General features: G+C 42.2%; 1 protein-coding gene across 2 annotated transcripts; it reads left to right on the top strand.

Moving 5' to 3' along the window:
• The first annotated feature begins 2687 nt into the window (after positions 1 to 2687).
• DMP1 (dentin matrix acidic phosphoprotein 1) lies at positions 2688 to 20053 on the top strand. 2 transcript variants are annotated; one of them, XM_060188601.1, is made up of 5 exons: positions 2688 to 2967; positions 11056 to 11161; positions 11934 to 11981; positions 16095 to 16142; positions 17739 to 20053. In XM_060188601.1, exons 2-5 carry the CDS (start codon positions 11093 to 11095, stop codon positions 19071 to 19073), a joined length of 1500 nt encoding a protein of 499 aa, XP_060044584.1. In that variant the 5' UTR covers positions 2688 to 2967; positions 11056 to 11092; the 3' UTR covers positions 19074 to 20053. The 2 variants fall into 2 exon arrangements, with proteins under 2 accessions (XP_060044584.1, XP_060044585.1); XM_060188602.1 differs by lacking the exon at positions 16095 to 16142.
• Positions 20054 to 22578: the final 2525 nt, after the last annotated feature.

Raw genomic sequence — 22578 nt, forward strand, 5'->3', positions numbered from 1 at the left:
ATATGTTACAATATACAAAGACCCAGGTTCAAGCCCCAGGTCCCCACCTGCAGAGAGAAAAAAAAAAAAGGAGCTAACTGCTTTGAATTTTGCTTCTGTACTTCCTTGTTTGCTTGCTTGTGCTTATAGACTTGGAATAGACTGTAAAAGGCAGTTTAACCCAAGGTTTAGGACTGAGCACTTTCTCTGGTTCTGGCCCCACCAGTGTAATAAACTTCTCTTTCTGTTGCCCCCTCCCTAAAATAAAATCGTTGGTCCATACTCCCAGAGAGATAAAAAAAGAGGAAATCTTCCAGTGGAAGTGATAGTACACAGAACTCTGGCAGTGGGTATTATATAGAATTGTACTTCTCTTACACCACAATCTTGTCAATCATTATTAAATCACTAATAAAAAAATATTTTTTAAAAGTAAGTCTATACTTTCCCTCCAAATCTGGGATGAACCAGTGACTCTTTTGATCAATAGAATGTAGGAAAAGTGCCATTTGGTGGCAGTTCTTAGGGAAGTCATGTCAAGAAGAACCAAGGTGTAGATGATGACAGTTCCTGCTGAACCTCCAGACAGCAGCCACAGGAGAGAGGTCTCTTGAGTGTTGGATTAGCTCTGAGTTCCCAGAGCAAGTGGCTCAAAAAAAGAAAAAAGAAAAAAAAAAGCTCTAATGACATGTCTATCTGTCTATTGTTTTCAGGTACAAAATGTTAAAGTGACTTACAAAATGATAGGCAACTGAAAGTATCTAGTTATATTGTAAATGTTTACCACAGTTTTTGTTATCTAGTTACTCTGTTCTCTTGTGAGGAACTTGGAGAGATTCTAAAACAATGTTCTGTCCTGCCCACCACCAGAATCTTCCCAGAATCTACTCTGCACAAGATTACAAGGTTCTTCCAATATAGACCTCAGTCAGAGCCTATGAAACCACCAAGGAGTATAATTCAGAGCCAGAACTGAGGACAGGAAATCTGTAGCTTCCCCATATGAACTTGTGTTTTCTAATCAGCCCTTATGTAAAAACAGCCTCCTCGTTTTTCTACTCTTTGACACACCCCAGTTCACACTGAGTGAGTATGTGAAGAATCTGGATAGAGTTGGCTTATGAGTTATTTAGATATAGGTTGGTCAAAGAGTCAATATAAATTTCTGTTTATCACAACATTCAGGTAAAATCATGTGGGTACTGCAGACAAACTAATAATCTGACTCATTTTAAATCTACTCAATGCAGCCATTCATGAATGTATCTGCTGAGTGCTTTTTATGGTCCAGGAACTGTTGAACTCATGACAGCACTAGTTACATACCAGCAAATACAATAAACATCTCGCTGTCAGGGAATGGAGATTCCATTGACTTAACAGGTAAGAACCAGCTGTTCAGGGCACTTCTGGAGAGGCCTCAGCTTCCATTGCTGTCCCTACAGTGACCTCCCCTGCTCCCCCAAGGAGTCCTGGTCAGTTTGTTCCAATCTTGCTGTTGCCTTTTGAGTGACAGCAGAGTTCTTGTAAACTAGTTTGTCTGGAATTCCCCCATCACTCTGCTCCCCCCAGAGAGTCTTCCCCTTAATGTTATTTTGATTCAAAAGAGTAAATGAGTTAAAACCAAAACAGGGCAAATGATGGTGGGAATGATGAAATATTAAATTTTAATTGTTTTTGTGTCAGATTTTAACCATTTTTTCATTGAAAGTAAAAGTCTCTTAGTAAAGTGTTTTAATATGTCCATCATCCCAGATTTTGCTAAGTGGTTACTTTATTCGGTTAGTAAGAACTTAGAACTTAAAAAAAATTCATTCAAATTTTAATCTATTTTTTATTTATTGGGTGGAGACAGAGAACAATTGAGAGGGAAGTAGGAGGTAGGGAGGTAGAAAGAGAGAGGGAGAGAGACCTACAGATCTTCTTCACCACTTGTGAAGCTTCCTCCCTTGCAGGTGGAGTCTGGGAACTTGAACTGGTAACTTGAACCCAGGCCCTGTGTGCTTGACCAGGTGTGCCATCATCTGGCCCCAAGAACTGAGGACCTTTGTGTATATGAGGGTAGAGAGATGAGAGACTATGGAAGTGAGTAATAGAGGGTGTGAGAAGATGAAAGCTGAAAAAATACAAGCTAGAAGGAGTCGGGCCGTAGCATAGCAGGTTAAGCGCAGATGGCGCAAAGGGCAAGGACCTGCGTAAGGATCCTGGTTCCAGCCCCTGGCTCCCCATCTGCAGGGGAGTCACTTCACAGGCAGTGAAGCAGGTCTGCACGTGTCTATCTTTCTCTCCTCTTCTCTGTCTTCCTCTCCTCTCTCCATTTCTCTCTGTCCTATCCAACAACATCAATAACAACAACAATAATAACAACAACAATAAAAACAACAAGGGCAACAAAAGGGAATAATAAATATTTTTTTAACAAAAGAAAGAATACAAGTCAATCTTTTCAACATTGACTGTCAAAGCAAATCCAGCATTTCAGCAGCTTGACATACTACCTGGAAGTGGACATGGGCGGAAGCTTCCTCCCCACCCCTGCTTCTCCCTTTCCCACCCTCATGTCTACTGGGATCTGTCAGTGGGTGAGGGACATTGTCATTGTTTATAATGTTCATAAGCCTACATGGATGTGAATGACATATATTTAGAAATCAAAATAAAGCTTTTGGAAGATCTTCAATTTAATGGAAACTAGTCTAGTCATTTGGGGAACCACAAAAGCTTTTTAGGGAAGTTCTGCCTCTTCAAGTAGAGGAAGTGTGGGTGGACTGGAGTCCCTGAGACACCGTGTGATGTCACTCCCCACCAGCCTAAGTGTGATTGGTTCTGAGTAGCTGAAGCAGAGTTTAAATTCCTGCCCTATCAGAGAAGTGGCCAGAACATCAATACAAGAGTGGCTTCACTGGGCACAGGTTCCTTCTGTCAAGTGAGAACTTCAGACTGATTGCTGAAGACTTTGGGGGGAAAAGTCTTTGTGAACTGAAGAGGGTAAGAATCTTTTTTTTTTTTAATGTGTGTGACTTCTTTGTGTTGTTTTGAAAAGCATTAAATATGTGTGTTGACTAGCATTATTTCACTAGGAAGAAGATGGGAGGAACCGTACCTTAGGTTAAAAAAGTTTCTCACTTTTTGTGCCTGTTCCTTATGCAATTAATAATGATTATTAATAATAATAATTAATAATGATATTCTAATGGTGTGTGAACTTGGAAAGGTTGGATATTTTCCTTGGTAATGTCTTAATTAGATCTCTGCATAGTACTTCTAAAAGGGAAACTTTACAGAACAGGAGGCAGGCAGAAGGCCATTTTGAAGTTTATCTTTAATTAGCAAAACACACTTTAAAAAATATTTATTTATTTATTGAATAGAGACGGAGAAATCAAGAAGGAAAGGGGGTGATAGAGACAGAGAAAGAAAGTCACTTGCAACACTGCTATAATACTCATGAAGCTTCCCCCTATAGGTGGGATCAGGGGCCTGAACCTGAGTCCTCACACACTGCAACTTCTCTGCTCTACCAAGTGTGCTACCACATGGCTCCTTAGAAATAAGCTTTTAATCTTTAGATTTTATAGTTATTGTGATATAGATGGTTTATAAGACATTGTGAAATAATCTGACCTAGCCTGGAAGGTCTTTCAAATTAGGGTTTTTTTTTTTTTTTTTTTTTTAGTTCAAAAAGCATCTAAAGCTGTTATCTATATAGCATCAGCATCAATGATGTTTATTATGAACCAGGGAACTAAAACAAGATGTTGGGGCCACTGAGATAAACCAAGGGCTTGAGCAACACAGTGTGTTGGTATTGCTTACCTGGGTGCTTCATATCAACATGATGTCATGAATACAGTCAGAATTGAGTAAGTGTGGAATGATACAGTTCTTAAAGAAGTCTTTTTATAAGACTTAGGTATATGTATACTCCTGCATTTTTATGAGGAGCATTTTGCTCCACTTCTTCGCAGATATCAAGTCCATCTTCCGTTGCAGAGAGGGGAGCACTGCCCAGGCAATGCATTTTGCACAATGGTTAAAGGAGTCCATGTTTTGCAACACTATTGCCAACTCCCTGCCCTCAGGAACAATGGCATCTAGTGAGCCAGCTCCCTGTTTGATTGGGGGCCGTGATGATCATCACACTTTGACTGGTGGTCAAAACCATGTGAACAAACAATCCTCTAAAGGGCACCAATCCATTTACCAGCTTCAAAGCGGTGATGGGAACAGGTGTGTCTCATTTGTGAGAGGCCTTCCCAAGTCACATTTAATTTGAGGGTTCCATAGCACTATATCACTGAAGTTGAAGGTGGTGACACTGGGCTTTGACACAACTGACTTTGAGGTATTATAATGGAAGAAGTAGACATTTTTATTGATTCGTGTGTTTGATTCTTTGAACTCCTGGTAGAATGCATGTGCCAGGAAAATTCTATTTCATTTGCAAGTAGCAATACTTAATAACTTAGTTAATGAGGGGGCTAGGCAGTTGTGCACCAAGATGAGCCCACACACACGTTACCATGGGCAAGGACCTGGGTTCAAGCTCCCACTCTCCAGTGGCAGGGGGGAAGCTTCATGAGCAGTGGAGTAAATAATGCAGGTGTCTCTCTTCCTCTTTATCTGTCTCTCTCCTTTCAATTTCTCTCTGTCCTATCAAAAATAAAGGTGGGGGAGGTATTCACAAGCACTGAGTCCTAGCGCTAACCCTCATGGTAATAAAAATAACTTTAGCTAATGAAGGTGACTTTTGGAAAATAGCATGTTATTAGTAGTACTACACATTGTAGTCTGCTCGGCACCTACAAGAGTAGCTCATTCAATAGATTGACTAGAAACCTACTGATTGCTGATGAGTGATACCTGGTGCGTTAGAATTACTAAGTATAAAAACACTGAGTCAAAAGTAAGCAAATTAAATGATAAAGTGAACCTGTAGTTTCCCCCCCTTCTTTTGGTTTATTTAATTCATTTATATTAAAGAAGATTCAGCTATATCTGCACAGCGCTGAAGCTTCCTTCAATGTGATGGGGCCAGACTTGAACTTAGGTCTCACACATGGCAAAAGCAGCCCACTATCTATGTGAAGTAGCCCAAGATGATGTATTTTCTGACTGAACTTTTTCTTTGTGGAAATTCTGGAACAAGTTTCTTTTTTTGAGAATACCAAAAAGTTCTGGCTACAATTGAGGTTTACATGTGGAGGGGGGCGGGGACGGCAGAGAGGAGACTGCAATTTCTTTCTCTTATCCCAAACATTTTGTATCTTGTCAACTCTGGGGAGACAATTCAGGGAGCCTGAAAGTCTTCATATGTCCTTTGCCTTCCAGAGCAGTGGGGCTCAGGGTGGGCGGTCTTTTTGTGGGTTTTTTTCCCCATGCTGTTATAGAGCCAGCAAGGGGGCCAGGCAGTGGCCCCCACGTTATAGTGCACAAGAATGCAGGTTGAAGTCCTTGATCCTCACTTGTAAGGGGAAAGTTTCACTAGTGGTGAAGCAGGGCTGCAGGTATCTCTGTCTCTCCCTTTCTCCCCCTCCCCTTTCAATTTCGCTATTTGTCTCTATCCACTAATAAATTCAATTTGTATCTATCCACTAATAAATAAATAAAATATTTAGAAAAGAAAATTGATATCTCTTTAAAAAACTAGAATGATAGCAAGTACATGCAGCAATGAGCTCCACCACTCACTGAAGAGTAGCCTGGGGTCCCAGGTCATTTTATGTTTACTTTTGATATTTTTAGACTGGAAGATAAAGTTAACAAAAAATGTTTGTTATCTCTCATTTGGATTTATACTTCAAGAAAGTATAGTTAATCTTATAAAATACAAATAAGAACCTAGTGCAAGGCTTTGGATCTGATTTTCATTTGTCTAAGGCAGTGGACTAGACTCTTTGTAAGGCTGTTTCAGCTCTCAGGACCAGAGGGGTCTCTTATTTGACTGCCATTCTGAAAATTACTGCTTGAGGTCAAGGTACCAAAAGGTATTTCTAGAATAATGAGTAAATCCGTGCATCTTTCTTTTGACTCTTAATGTTCCGTCCCCAAAAAATCTTGAACCACAGTTTCTTTGTAAACAGCAGCAACAGTATTCATCAGTGTACAGCATCTCTTCAGGCTTTTTTTTTTTTGTCCAAAATAATTATTAGATACTAGGGAGGCATAAGAAAATACAAGAGGAGACATCCATACTCATTGGTCTCTTATCAAGTCTAGTATATTCGCTGGTTTTCAGCACTTCATGAGATTATCACCCTGTTGTCGCTACTACATGTAAGAATAATTATAGGTGTACTGAAATTTCACTTTGCAAATAATTTTCATTTGACTTTGGCATGCAGGTACTTTGAGAGAACCATATTTTAGGTAAAGTATTCTTTCCTTTAAAAATGAACTTGAGTGGTCCGGGAGGTGGCACAGTGGATAAAACATTGGTCTCTCAAGCATGAGGTCTTAAGTTCAATCCCTGGTAGTACATGTACCAGAGTGATGTCTGATTCTTTCTCCTATCCTTCTCATTAATAAATAAATAAAATATTTTTAAAAATGAACTTGAAGGACTGGGCAGTGGTGCACCTGGTTAAGTGCATACATTACTGTGTGCAAGAACCTGGGTTCAAACTCCTGGTCCCCACCTGCAGGGTGAAAGCTTCATGAGTGGTAAAGCAGGGCAGCAGGTATCGCTCTGTCTCTCTCCTTCTCTATCGCCCCCCTTTCCTCTCAATTTCTGGCTATCTCTATCCAATAAATATATGAAGATAACTTTGAAAAATGAACTTGGGAAATAAAAAAAATGTTTTTATTATGATGCCCATGTTTTCTTAGAGTGTCCTTCTGGGTTTCAAAATTAAACTGACATAAAATAGCTTAACAGGAACAAACATACAAGTTTTATTTTAGCTATCTCACTGGGCTTGGTGCCTTTATGACTCCAACATTCCCTATGACCATTTCTCCCTTTCTCTCTCATTTTGATAGAGGTGAGAGTCAAAAAGAATAAAGAAAGGGGGGGAAGGGAAGAGAGAGAGAGACAGAGAGACATTTGCAGCACTACTCTACCATCTGTGAAACTCCTCCCTGCAGGTGGAGGCTGGAGATTTGAACCTGGGTCCTCATGCATGGGAACACATGTGCTCTACCAGCAAGACACCACCCAGCTTACAGACATACAGATTTTATTAAAATTTTACCTTCAAGTGGAAAATTTTATAAAAGGATGAAGATCTGAAGAAGTCACCAGAGCAGGAAGTTTTTATTCTACTTAAATAAGTGAAACTATTGAATATACTTGTGAAGAATGAACAAGCAAAAGGGCATGGGCTGGGGGCTGGAAACCGTGAGCAAGTGACTGGGAGGACAAGGGCTAGCTTCAGATAGTTGCTTAGTACTGATTTACCTCAGCCTTCATTCCCCCAATCAAGTTTAAGATTGTCTTCCTTCTTCCTGGTCCAGGGAGGGGGGGGTTTCAAGTGTTGAGTTTTGTCTCTTTGTTTTCACTTGTGTGAAAACAAATGCTTTCAGTTAAAATAATAATAATAATAATATGAAAGGTGTATTTTTGGAGATGAGGTATTATGGTTTCTTTTAGGAGCACTTTTTGTGTCATTAGGCTGGTTTTAGTTGCAGCTGAGCATTTTCATATCTTTTTTTCTTTTGATTTGAACAACGAGAAATAGGAGCTGAGTGGTGGGCCACCCAGCAGAGTGCACAGTGCACATGTTGCCAAGGAAGAGGACCCAGGGGGGTTAAGCTCCTGGCCCCCTTCTGCAAGGAAAAAGCTTCAAGAGCAGTGGAGCAACACTGCAGGTGTCTCTGCTTCTCTTTGCCTCTCCCTCTCTATTTCTCATCCTCTATAAGAAAAAGAAAAGTACCACCAAGAATGTGGAGTTGTGCAGGCACAGAGTCCCAGTAACTCTTGGAAAGAAAAATAAAATGCATGGGCAGCTAAGAAGGATGAATAATCATCTTGAAGAGAGATAGTGTGAGATGTCAGAGCAGACAGAGGTTCTGTTTGCCATTTGAATTGTAGGAACATTCTTTATCTCCTTACCTTAAGAATACTATTACTTTCTTGAATACATTAAAGCCAAGGTCAGATGACTTCTGGAGCCCAGTCTGTCAGAGTTATTCAGCATCTTCAGAGAGTACTGAGTGGTGTTCCTTTCTTTCTTTCTTTCTTTCTTTCTTTCTTTCTTTCTTTCTTTCTTTCTTTTTTTTCTTTTTTATTTAAGAAAGGATTAATTAACAAAACCATAGGGTAGGAGGGGTACAACTCCACACAATTCCCATCACCCAATCTCTATATCCCACCCCCTCCCCTGATAGCTTTCCCATTCTCTATCCCTCTGGGAGCATGGACCCAGGGTCATTGTGGGTTGCAGAAGGTAGAAGGTCTGGCTTCTGTAATTGCTTCCCCGCTGAACATGGGCGTTGACTGGTCGGTCCATACTCCCAGTCTGCCTCTCTCTTTCCCTAGTAGGGTGGGTCTCTGGGGAAGCAGAGCTCCAGGACACATTGGTGGGGTCTTCAGTCCAGGGAAGCCTGGCCGGCATCCTGATGACATCTGGAACCTGGTGACTGCAAAGAGAGTTAACATACGCAGCCAAACAAATTGTTGAGCAATCATGGACCCAAAGCTTGGAATAGTGGAGAGGAAGTGTTAGGGGGGTACTCACTGCAAACTCTAGTGTACTTCTGCTTTCAGGTACATATTTCAAAAAACAACTCCAAATGGATCAAAGACCTGGATGTTAGACCAGAAACTATCAAATACTTAGAGGAAAACATTGGTAAAACAGTTTCCCAACTACACCTCAAAGATATCTTTGATGAATCAAACCCAATTGCAAGGAAGACTAAAGCAGAAACAAACCAATGGGACTACATCAATTTTTTTTTTTTTTAATCAGAGCAATGCTCAGCTCTGGCTTATGGTGGTGCTAGGGACCTTGGGGGCTCAGGCATGAAAGTGTTTTTGCAAAACCATTATGCTGACTCCCCAGGCTTGAGCCATGTGCTCTTATGGCTTTGATCAGAGGTCAAAATCACTTGGAAACAAACCTATGCCTGTGTCCATGTGTCCACCCCTATTAAAGTGTGTTATAGGAAGTCAGACGGTAGTGCAGTGGGTTATGCTTGTAGCACAAAGCTCAAGGACCGGCATAAGGATCCCAGTTCAAGCCCCAGCTCTCCACCTGCAGAGGAGTCACTTCACAGGTGGCGAACCAGGTCTGCAGGTGTCTGTCTTTCTCCCCCTCTGTCTTCCTCCCCTCTCTCCATTTCTCTCTGTCCTATCCAACAATGACGACAACAACAACAACAAAAACCACAAGGGCAACAAAAGGGAATAAATAAATAGATAAATATTAAAAAATTAAAAAAAAATAAAGTGCATTATGGCTCTGTGATGGGAGTTTGTGTGTATGTTTTTAAATATCCTCTGATAACACTCATATAGCACCAGGGCTGAGAATCACTGGCTTAAACCTTATTGTTTTTTTCTCTCTCTTCATAAATATTATTTTTTTTTAATTGTTGGAGGGATTAATAGTTTACAGTGCAACTGTTGACACACAGGTACAATTTCTCACATCCCTGTGAAGTCCTCTGCAGAGCACTCTCCTTGACAACCTGGGTCCTTTTACATAACATATACACAATTGAAAAAGAAATCAATGACAGTGAAACTTGAGTTATAACTGCAGAGTTTATCACAAAGCAAAGGGCAGTCCACCTGACAAGGCTCTCAGGGAAGCCACTTGTTTGGGTTTCTGAATGCAGGGCAGATTATTTGCTCTTTAATTCAGTTACTTAACTTTTCTACGCCAGCATCTAGCACATCTATTTTTAAATGCAGAACATATTGTTCTCCACACCACCCATCCTCCAAGTGTGAAATGAAGCCACCCTCTGGCACAAGGTGGTTTGACTTGGTAGGAGGATCTCAGGATTCACAAATATACTTTAGGCATGAGTCTTACTCCAGATTCTTCAGGACTTGGAGGCTGGTCTGATCATGGATGACATATGGCTAAGCACAGCCTGGTAGATGCGAAGAACGTTTGGGAGCTGTACTATGACCATTTCTGTAGGGCATCTCTTACAGACTAAGAGGAAAAAAGGCAAAGCAAAATGGATGTGGCAAGACACATGTGCGTGTGAGTGCACAAGTGTGAAGGCAAATGCCCTGTCTTGTAAGTGGAATCAACGATGTATACTTTTCTTTCTTTTTTGTCTTTCTTAGGATGGGTCAGCATATTTGCCCTGCATTTTAGCTGCTTTTTGACTCTATACATTTGCCTACTTGGGAAACTCATAGGAGTGGAATCATCGCCATCTTTTGTGTCCATCTGGCTTCTTTCATTGAGTACAATGTTTTTAAAATTCCTTGGGGGCCGGGCAGTGGTGTACCCAGTTGAGCACACACATTAACCATGTGCAAGGAGGACCCAGGTTCGAGCCTTCACTCTCCACCTACAGGGGCATGCTTCATGACTGGTGAAGCAAGTCTGCAGATGTCTGTTTCTCTCCTTGCTCTCTCATTTTCTCTCTGTCTTGTCAAATAAAAACTAGAAAGGAAAAAAGGCTACCAAGAGCATTGGATTTGTAGTGCTGGCACCAGGCACTAGCAATAACAATAACCCTGATGGCAACAAACAAGTAAATAAATAAAATAAAAATTCCTGTACAAGAGCCAGCGAGAGAACTCACCTGGACAGGGCTCATGCTTTGTCATGTACATGACTCAGCTGTGGACCTGCCCTCGCCACACTAGAGGAAGTTTCAGTGCTGTGGTGTTTTTCCCTCTCTGTCTCTGTCTTTCTGTCTAAAAAGGTCACGTCAAGTCAGAGTGACAAAGCCCCAGTAAAGACAAAACAAAACTGTAATATGCATTTGAGCCATATGTAAATGTAGTATATGTATATGTTGTCAGCCATATGACTGGTACTTCATTTGACATAAATAGTACCTTTGGTTTCTCCATCCATCAGCTGATGGATATTGGGATGAACAATTCCTTTGAATAGGAAGGAGACGCGAAAATGTTGACCCTCTTTTTTTTTTTTTCCACAGAGAAGAAGACGTTTCCTGTCCTTCATCACAGGGAGGCATGCCACATCTGGCTATGAGGACCAGTGTCTTGCTCCTGCTTCTGTGGGGACTGTCCTGTGCTCTCCCGGTTAAGTATCAGGGTAGACGTATGAAAGGGGGTGGTAGGGGTGGTGACAAACATTATATCTAAAACCCTGTAATTTTCACTGGCTACAGGCTAAGGTATCTGGTATCTTCGTGTCAAATGAAGGTGGTATTTGCATCAGAAGCTGTTTTCTTTAAAATATGAGTTTTGATTTATTATGCCAATAGTTGTGTTTCTCATTATTTTTCTTGCTCGTGAGCGGTGGTTCTCAAAGTGTCCTCCCTGGATAGCAGTCTCAGATTCAGCCAGGGCTTTGCTGGAAATGTCAATTCTAGATTGTACCTTGGTCTTGACTCTCTGGAATGATATTCTTTTTTTTTTTTTTTCCACCAGGGTTATCAGTGGAGCTCAGGGCCTATACACAAATCCACTACTCATGGTGGTCTTTTACTTTTTCTTTTTTTTTTTCTTTCTTTTTGATAGAAGTAGAAAGAAATTGAGAGGGAAGTTGGAGGTAGGAAGAAAGAGAAATACCTACAGCATTGCGTCACTACTCATGAAACTCCCCTCCTGAAGGTGGGGAACAAGTTCTTGAACCTAGATCCTTGTGCATGGTAATGTGTGCACTCCACTGGGAGCAGAAGCTGGCCCCTAGACTAGCTTCATTTAGGTGAGGGGCATCCCAATATCTTTCAGTCAGACTTCCAGCAATTCTGCTGGCATCTGTAGCATACTCCAGAGAATGTAAAGTGTTCATTCATGGATGCTGCTTTGACAATTACCCTGGGCTGACCATGTCTATTAAACTTTACAGGTGGCCAGGTACCAGAATACTGAGTATGAAAGCTCTAAAGAATGGAAGGTGAGTAGAAATAAGAATACAAAGGTTTTCATCTGTGTCAGTAGAGCAAGGTGGCCCCATTTTAAATGCTGAAATGGCTAATGATTTCATGAACACATTGATAACCTACAATGTAGATAATGAAAGTTATAATTTCTAGTTTGTTTAAGAAAGCCTAGTGGCATAAGTTTATTTATTTATTTTAAATACCACCAAGATTATCACTGGGGCTCAGTGCTGGTGCTTTGAATCTACTATTCCTGGTGGCCACTTACTCCCTTTATTTATTTATTTATCTACTTCTATTTTATTTGGTAGCATAGAGAGGGTAGGAGAGTTTGAGAGGAAGAGAAAGAAAGAAAGACACCTGTAGACATACTTTACCACTCAAGAAGCTTCCCTCCTGCAGGGGCTCGAACCCTTGCTCATAGTAATGTGTGCACTCAACTAGGTGTGCCACTGGCCAGCCCCTGAGAATTTATTTTAAGGACTTTATTTTTAAGTTATATTTTATACATTTATTTGTTAGGTAGAGAAAGCAAGAGAAATTGAGAGGGTCGGGGGAACAGGGAGAAAGAAAGATGTGAAGCTTTCCTTCTTCAGGTAGGAATGGGGGGCTTGAATCTGGATCCTTGAGCATTGTAACATATAAACTCTTGATGGAAGTTGTGGAAAGTTGTGATGTGAAATCTTCTAATATTGCAAGCCAATGTCATGTAAAAATAATGTTTTGCAGAACCATTATGCTGTCTCCCCAGCCCTAAAAATATATTAAAAAAAAAAAAAACAGACGAAGCTTAGTTCACATAATGCTTAAATTCTAGCCAGCTAGTATAGTCTGGTGAGAAAGCATCCTGTTCCTGAGGTCTATTTCACAATGCCTGTGAAGGAGGTGGTTGATAATGACAAAAACTGCCCATAGAGATGAGCACTGGAGGTCTGCTGCAGTGGAGGTCTGTGATATTCAGGAAGTGACATCCCTGAAGGTGAGAAGAGAGAAGAGAGGAACCAGAGTCCTCAGAATGGCAGCTAAGTCTTACTGAGTATTGACTCTGAATATCACAGTCACTGCTCACTCAACCAGTTCCAAGCATTGCTAGGCATTACGGTTCTGTGTACTTTATGGGTAAAAAGTCTCTCAAGTCTGCATAGCAATCCAGTGGGATTTTGCTCTCATCCTATAACTGAGAGCACTGAGTCACAGAGAGTTGAGTAGCCTGGTCTGCTTAGGTTTTATGGTTAGTAAGTGTTAGATCCTGCTTGGAGCCTAGACCACTCTGACTCCAGAATTCACATCCTCTAGTCTAGTCCTCTCAGGACTAGAAGGGGGCAGCCCCGCAAGTTCTCAGAATTAGTCTGAGGGAGACTGGGTTTGCTAAAGAGAGGTAGGGGTGAGAGGAAGTAGGCAAGGGCAAAATGGACTGCAGTAGAGGAAGGATGTGGTGTACTGACACATGTTTTGGGGGCATGTGGAATCAATTAGAGTCTTTTGTTCACTGTATCACTTATTGTTTGTTGGCTTTTGCATATGATAGAGCCAGGGCTTAAGCTGTAGAGGGTGACAGGAAACTGTTAGGCCTGACATGGAGCCTTGCCCCTGCCTGAGGCTAGAGTAGACACAGGCTTTAGCATAGGAGCCTTCAACAGAGTCCTCACTGAGCAGCTAGTGTCCTTGTCACTCAGCCAGATGCCCAGGGGGTGCCACAAACATCCTCAAGTCTAGCCTCGACTTAAGAGAAGTACCAAAGCCTTGCTCCCATCCCCACCTGAATTTCATAATAACCAACTGGAGAGGGGTTGTCATTGTGTTTGTCTGCAATGACACAGGGCAAAGGCTTCAGGGATTATAGACCTCCCTTGTGGGAGGCTTGCTGAAGACATATTGACAGATGCTCCTCTCTTCACCCCACTCTTTGGCAATGTGGGTATTCACATCTGTTGCTCTTTTTGCTCAGTGGCTTTGAGTCACATGGGGCTTGGGGCTTCATCCTGCTCACCCAGAAGGGTGAGATCAAAGGAAGTGAGAAAAATTCCCACTCTAAGTGTTAGATGTTGCATTTGAAAGGACTGCTTTATTTTATGAGAGAGAGAAGGGGGGATAAAGAGAGGTGAGAGCAGCACTAGCTATGCCACCTCCTCAGACTAGCTTTGGATTTCAATACTGGTGACCTTATGTGTTTCAAAACAGTTATTTATTTATTATTGAATAGAGACAGAGAGAAACTGAGAGAGAATGGGGAGACAGAGAGGGAGAGAGACAGAGATACCTGCAGCCCTACTTCACCACTTGTGAAGCTTTCTCCTTGCAGATGGGGACCAGGACCTTGAACCTGGGTCCTTGTAGCCTGTAATGTGTGCACTTAACTAGGTGTACCACCACCTGGCTCCAGGACAGTTTTTTTTAAAGCTCTTTATTTATTTATTAACATTAGATAGATAGATTGATTGATTGATTGATATAGAACCAGAAGCCAGAAAGCTGGTAATTGAACTCAGGACATCATGTATATAAATCCCATGCCCTACTCACTGTACCACCTCTTGAACTCTTCAAGAGAGGTTTTTTATTATTTTTTTAATTTTTTATTTTATTTCTTTATTGAGGAATTAATGTTTTACATTCAACAGTAAATACAATAGTTTGTACATGTATAACATTCCCCAGTTTCCCATTTAACAATACAACCCCCACTAAGTCATTTATCATCCTTCATGGATCTGTATTCTCCCCACAAGAGAGTTTTAATGACTTTTTAAATTCAATTTTGACCCTGATTAAATTTTATAAAGACAATTCTCTCAAAATGGACTATTTCTCTAGTTTCCACCACATGGGAGAATTCCCAGGAACTGTCATCTCTGTACCAATCCTGTGGGTGCTCATTTTTAAATTTATGAATAAGAAACAGACAACAGACAGGTGAACTCAATTGTCCAAATTCACAGAGAGTGTCTAATCATCCCAAATTACCCGAGTTAAAGGGTTTCTGCAACACTTATGGCTCAGCACTAGTTCCAGGGCAGCTGCTTGTCAAAACCAAAACTTAAACCAAAACCCATGAGTTGAGTCTTTAACCTGGGTCTTGTGTCCAATGCACTTACCCCTACATTGCATTTCCTCTAAACTTTGTATGAGTAACCAGCTTCAAAGAAAGTATATTTTATCTAGGGAGTCGGGCGGTAGTGCAGCGGGTTAAGCGCACGTGGCACAATGCGCAAGGACAGGCATAAGGATCACGGTTCAAGCCCCTGGCTCCTCACCTGAAAGGGGGTCACTTCACAGGTGGTGAAGCAGGTCTGCAGGTGCCTGTCTTTCTCTCCCCCTCTCTGTCTTCCCCTTCTCTCTCCATTCCTCTCTGTCCTATCCAACAACAATGACATCAATAACAACAACAATAATAACTACAACAATAAAACAACAAGAGCAACAAAAGGGAATAAATAAATAAAATATTTTTTAAAGTATATTTTATCTGTGAGAAATAGCAGAATTCTAAAAATCTAGGTCTTTTGTGCTACAAGAACTTTTTAGGCCACCAGTTCTCTCACACTCATTTAAAAAAAAAAATTTTTACTTATGAAAAGGAAACACTGACAAAACCATAGGATAAGAGGGGTACAACTCCACACAGTTCTCATCACCAGAACTCCATATTCCATCCCCTTCCCTGATAGCTTTCCTATTTTTTAACCCTCTAGGAGTGTGGACCTAGGGTCAATTTTTAACAATTTCACCAAAATGTCATCACTAAATAGGTAAATAGAAAATACATGTCAGGAAACTAGAAAAACACAACTAACATATTCGAAACATTTGCACTAGCATCATCCATTTGCAAACAAGTAACTGGTTTTCCTTTTTCCCCCCCCCAGGGTTCTCTGGCTCAGACTCCAGCACCACCTCTGGTAACTGTCTCAAATGTTTTTGTCATAAACACCTCATGAAGTCACTCTCACACTCTCCATATAACCTCGAGTCATTTGGGAACGAGTCATTTGGGAAGTAGTCAATCAAACCACAAACAGCTCATCTCTCTCTCCCTCTCCCTCTCCGTCTCTGTACACCCCCCCCCCCCCTGCGTGCCCTTGGAAATGGCAGAAAGGAAAAATAAACCTTGTCTTCTTTCCTTTTAGGAGAGCAGTGAGTCATCAGAAGAGAGTAAACTTAGCTCTGAGGAGCAGGTAACTTTAACTGGCCCCTTTTTACTTTTGCAGACTTCTTAGGGGTGGGAGGAAATGGTGATGGGTGAAATTACCTAGAAACCATCCTAAATATATTATTTCCTAACCATTGGTTATGTTTACTAAGTGGTTCCATAAAATAAGAGGAGGGAAAAGGAGCTGGAAATTTTGATGTGGGGATGTTGTTCATTCTATGTTTATCACCAAGGTCAGGACACACACACACACACACACACACACACACACACACACACACACACACACGTGGCTGGAAGTTCTCCTCTTAGTTTGTAAACACACAAGCACGTGCTCACACATGCACCCACACAAATGATCACAGACTCCATTGGATAAACAGTAGCTCTCTTCTTCTTCTTCTAGCGTTTGCCCAGTAGCTCTCTCATCAGTCTAGAATGTTGCTTTGACAGGTGGAATGACTCCAGTCAGGCAAATGGCAGTGGGAACACTAGAATGAATGACTTGCTGGGCCTAGTGACTTCCTCCTGCATATCAGCCTCCTATTGAAGGAAAGACAGGGAGTCCTAGGGAACTGTAGTTCTAGTAAGGATGTGCTCTTTTAAATAGCTCCTCCTGGAGTCCTGGAGATGAGCAAAGCCGACTGAATAAAAAACAAACTTTCTTTAAAAAATTTTTTTTTGTAAGACTATGTGCTATTACTTTCTTAATTGATCTATCATTTTTATCCAGTTCATCTTATGAGGCTACCAAGATTGTAGTGATAGGATTTCTCCCTGAAGCTTCGGCTCAGAGCTTTCTGTATTTAACAGAGTGGGAAGATGAATTTTAGGTTTAAAAAAAAAATTCCACTGACAAATGCTTAGTGAGAGTAACAGTCTAGATATTTATAAGCATAGACTTGGGGGACACACTTTTTCCTCCCCTGGGGGTATTGTAATTTACTGCCTCAGTGCCTTCTGAGCTCTCAAATTGGGGTAGCAGGTCCTCTGTGGAGGGGATGGCATATGTCTATTTAACCCTAGAGAAAACTTTAGCAATACTGAGTAAATTGTGCCCATGGATAATGGAACAGCTGAGTTCTAATCCTCATTCTCCCCTGGAAACTCTGGTGCAGATATTATTGAGCAACAAAAATAACCATGGTGGAGCACGAGGCTCAAGGACTGGCGTAAGGATCCCAGTTTGAGCCCCCAGCTCCCCACCTGAGGGGGAGGGGGGTCTGCTTCACACGTGGTGAAGCAGGTCTGCAGGTGTCTATCTTTCTCTCCTCTTCTCTGTCTTCCCCTCCTCTCTCCACTTCTCCCTGTCCTATCCAGCAACAATGACAGCAATGACAACAACAATAACAATAACAACAACAACAACAATAATGATAAACAAGGGCAACAAAGGGGAAAAAATCGCCTCCAGGAGCAGTGGATTCATAGTGCAGGCACCAAGCCCAAGCAGTAACCCTGGAGACCAGAAAAAAAAAAAAGAAAAGAAAAAGAAAAGACAAAAGTAACCATGGTTGGAGAGGAAGGGCATAGGGAAAGCAGAACAGACACAGTCTAGATAGTTTACCCCTCTAAGCCAGGCCCTGGGGTGCTGATCATGTCTTTTCACTCTAAACTCCAGACAAACGAAGACCTCAGTGACAGCACCGAGTCAGAGGAGGGTCTTGGTGACCATGAGTCTCAGTACCAACCTGTTGGTGGCCTCTCCAGGAGCAGAGGAAGGGATGACAAAGACAATGAAGAAGATGACAGTGGAGACGATACCTTCAGTGAGGAAGACAATAGTCCAGGACCAGAAGAGGGACAAGGAGCAGACTCTGTACTTGGGAGTGAAGAGGACTCAACTGATAGCACTGAGTCCAGGCAAGACAGCACCCAGGACACCACCAGCGAGAGCAGGGACCTTGACAGTGAGGGCGAGGTGAACAGCAGGCCAGGGGGAGGCAGCTCCACTCAAGACAGTGAGAGCGAAGAGCAGCAGGTGGGTGGCATCAGTGATGGGGACAGCAGCCATGGAGATGGCGCAGAGTTTGACGATGAAGGAATGCAGAGTGACGACCCAGACAGCATTAGGAGTGAGAGAAGCCACTCCAGGGTGGACAGTGCCAGCATCCATTCCAAGGAATTGAGAGGGAACAGTGAGGAACACAAGGGGCCTGGGGACTCAGGCCACAGCCAGTCGGTGGGGCATCCCAGCAGGCCCTTCCCCAGAAAGTCCCGTGTTTCCCAGGAGGATGCTAGAGGTGAGCTGGGTGATGCTGACACTTTGGAGGAGCAAGTCCAGAGCCACTCCACAGAAAGCTCCCACTCCAGGGAGTCTGGCCTTAGCCAGTCCAGGGAAGACAGTGAGAGTGACTCCCCAGAAGACAGCCAGGAAGGCCAGTCCCAGGAAGACAGTCAGAGCCTCCCCAACTCCAGCAGTGAGTCCAGCCAAGAGGGGGACCCACCCTCTCAAGAGAGCAGCAGTGAGTTCCAGGAGGGTACTGTGAGTGAGTCCAGGGGAGACAGCCCAGATGGCAGTCACTCGGAAGGCCGGGATAAGAGCCAGTCCAGTGAAGAGGACAACCTGAACTTGCCCTCTGACTCAAAAAGTTGGTCCAGGGAGGAGCCAGCCAATAGTGACTCCAACGAGACCCTTAGGGATTCGAAGGACAGCTCGGAGTCCACTGGGGTGGACAGCAGCTCCAGCCAGGAGAGCCTCCAGTCCCATAGCGCCTCCAATGAGAGCCAGAGTGATGAGAGCAGGTCTGTGCAGGATGGAGAAGATGGCAGTGACTCCCGGAACAGCGGCAGCCAGTCCCAGGAAGACAGCAGCTCCACTGAGAGCACTTCCAGCAGCGAAGAGGAGGGTCAATCCAAGATGGCAGAGAGAGAAAGCAGGAAGCTGACAGCAGATGCCCAGCACAACAAGCCCACTGGGGACCAAGATGACAATGACTGCCAGGATGGCTACTAGCCTTGGCTTTCTCAGCAGGAGGCTCTTAGGAGTCTCTCACTTGGAGAGCCATAGAGCACTACAGCTCTGTTTTTGTCAGCAGCGTGGCCAGGGCCCATTTCTTCCTAAAAGGATAAGGCCCAGGCATTATATGTTTGTTTCTTGGGTGTCACCAGCCAGAGAGATTTAAATAACATGCAGTGACACCAGGACACACTGACGGAGCCTGGGAAGGTGTGCATTAGAGCTTTGCAGCTGGAATAGTTCCTTACTCTTCACCTATTAATGAGGTTCTGTTTTGTGCCTGGCATCATGCTAGGTGCTGGGGATATAAAGCACATCAAGACTTATTTCTTGCTCCTGAGGAGCTTACAGGGGGGGGGGGGGGTAAACAAAGCCAAAGAACTGAAGAGAGATCTCTATGAGGGAAATAAGAGCTAGCATGATCTATTTCAGTGAGTGCCAATAGAGAAGAACAAACAAGATATATGGTAGCACAAGAGAGGTGACAACATTGGGATGAAAAATCAAGGAGAACTTCACAGCAGAAAAGACTTTGCTCCACTGAAGACAGGGAAAATCTATTTATTCTTGAGATAGGCAGTAGTAAATCCTATATGGTCAGATATTGACTTTGTGAAAGCACTTTCAAAGTGAGGTGCTTTGGATGAACAAATTAAAAAATCATTTTCTGTTATGGAATTTTCTTTGTGTATATGTGTGTGGAATGTAATGAACTTGGCCTCATGAGGGTGATAAGGAAGCGGAAGTGAGGGAGAGAAATAGGAAGACATTCTTCTCTTAATAGATGAATTTATGGTCCCCCTTCCAATATCAAACTATGTGGAATGAATGGTAAGAAATCTGTTCTCATTCATACTTATTTGTATGTTGCACATAGCAGAATTGTGTATATAGGATTTAATTGATTTTTGCCAATACCCTCTGAAATGTTACCTCATTCATATAAGATGTTAGTTTTTGTAATAAAGGTGACAATCTCCAGAAATTGTATGTTTACTTTAAAAAAAAAAAGTATTACTGATCTTTTTTAGGCAATCCAACTCTTCCTTTAAATGTGATAAAATATATCCACAAAAATAGCAAATTTAAATTTTTAGTAACAGAAATCTTATTTCTAACTCCGATATCATCTTGGCAAAATTATTCTAGTTGTGCTTAGTGATATTTCACTAAGTATATTTCTTGCAGATAGGAAAAAAAAAAAAACTGATGGAAACTGTCAGCTTTTCTATGAAGCCAGAGCATAAATCCATAGTGTTTGGGTTTCACCTTAGTTTTTGCTGCTCTTTTGGATTGTCAAACTTTGGGAGTGACAGAGAAGCATGTTCTTTGCATTTTTACTTCTTGAAGAGAAACTACTTCACCTCAGCACTTGTGCTTTTTCAAACGTAATTTAATCCCTCAGTGCCCTCATCCCCTGTCCTCCCCACCCCCCACCCCCACACAAACACACCAGAGTTCCTCTGTAAATTAATTTAGAGAATCACAATGTTGTCCTAACCTCCAATCTGGCCCTCCACTAGCCCTGATAATAGCTGCTGTCACTCTAGCTTCTCCTCTTGATGGTTTAATTCAGTCAAGATAGAATGGAATACAGAGTTCCGTGTCTTTAGACGAATAGTAGGAGAGTCACACACCTGCCTGCACTTCAGGTTTCTGATGTGATAGATAAATTATCTGATTTGATGAGCAACAGGTTTCTGCCAGCCCACAGTCCCTTCTGAGGAGAACAGGCCTTTGTTCAGACCTCTTGAGTGCCTGAGGCCTGTCAGGCTGAACTTCACTGACAGGAGACAGATGACCCAGGACTCATGGTTGAGCTGTACGCAGTATCTCTTTATTCATGTAGAACGCAGCACAATCTAAGCCAAGCTATGCTAAAACTAAACTAAACTAAATTAAAACGAACAATGCTGTCCTTATATATACTTTCCAAGTAGGGTGTGAACAGGATGTGACATAGAGAGGGTGGAGAGAAAAGTGACTGGTGAAAATCAGGGTGTGACAAGGAGAGGGGGCAGAGCAAAAAGACATCATGAACCAGTGGGGATTAAACCAATGCCATGCAGTGGTTATGTAAACAGAATACAGTAGTTATGTAAATAGAATGCAGTGTTAAGCAGGGGGGATTAAACCAAATGAAATAGAAGGGGTTTTTAGAAGCAGAATTAGAAGCATACCAACAGAGGCTCAGGTGAGGAGGTGTTAACTACTCAGAAACCCTGTCAGCACAAGTGACTGTGAGGCTCTTACCCTGAGGGAGGACCCTGCAGGCTGGCCCTGGAGCATCCCACAGGGCCTGGCTGAGTTACAAAGACCCTGCCTGAACAGTCATAGTGGTGACTTGACATTAATCTGATTTCTTCTTTCTGGCAATTTGGATATTTAGGGAGATCAAGTCAGAAAGTGGCCTGAACAAAAAACAGAAAGGAATATACCCAGAGAGAAATAGAGCTATTGCCCCTTAAAGGTGAGGCAGACAATTGTGATTTTTCTTTCACTTGAGTATGTGAAGCATCTCACTCTTATCAATTCCCAGTGAACACATAACTATCAGAAAAAATTGAAAGATATTTTTGCTTTTTGGTAAATAGCTTATTCCAAAGTCAGTTAGAAAATGTCATCATCAAGTTTTACTCTCATTGACTTAAAATTTTTTTTTTTAAATTGCATTTTTAAATTTGATAAGACAGCAAAACTGAGGGAGAGGAGATAAGGAAAGAGAGAGACCTGCAGCCCCGCTTCACTGTTAATGAAATTTCCCTTTGCAGGTGGGGACTGAACCCAGGTCCTTGCACATGGTAATGTGTGTGCTCAGTCAAGTGCTCCGCCATCCCGGCTTCTCACTGACTTTCTGTTAGAATCTTTTTATTAAAACACATCTTACTCAAGTGCACGGTTTCCCTTTAAACTTGCACTATGAGCCACCAGATGGAAGGCATTATAGAAGGAGAAGTATCTATAGATTTTAGGTTTTTCTTGTTACATCCACAAAACAGAAAGCCCGGATATCCCTTTGTAGCACATATTATACGTGTTCTTTTAAGAAACTGAATATAAATGCAATGTTTGGTCAGAGGCCTTATTGTGTAACTGATATGAAAGAGACTTTAACTGTCTTTTTCTATAACGCAAACCATTCTTCATAAATTGTAGGCTTAGTAGATTGTCTGGAAGCCTCCCATAGGGAAGAAGGTACATAGTAGAAGGGAAGGGACAGGAAGTCTGACTGAGATATTGTTGTTGGGCTCACATCCACCCTCAACCCAAATAGAGCTTCAAAGCTCCCCCAGCTGCTTCCTGGGGTGCGTGTTTTCTTATCTCCTCCTCCTCTTCCAGCCTTTTGAAGTCAATACAAAGCTCGGATAACACATAGGGAGTTTACATCCATAGAGAAAAACTCGGTTGTGCTATAAAATGGTGACAATATTCCCAAGAGAAAGTTTTGTACCTATGAGAGTCTACTCTAACAATGGGCTTCAAAAATACTGTCCTTTACCTG

The sequence above is a fragment of the Erinaceus europaeus genome, chromosome 3 (assembly GCF_950295315.1).
Source record: "Erinaceus europaeus chromosome 3, mEriEur2.1, whole genome shotgun sequence".
NCBI lineage: Eukaryota > Metazoa > Chordata > Mammalia > Eulipotyphla > Erinaceidae > Erinaceus > Erinaceus europaeus.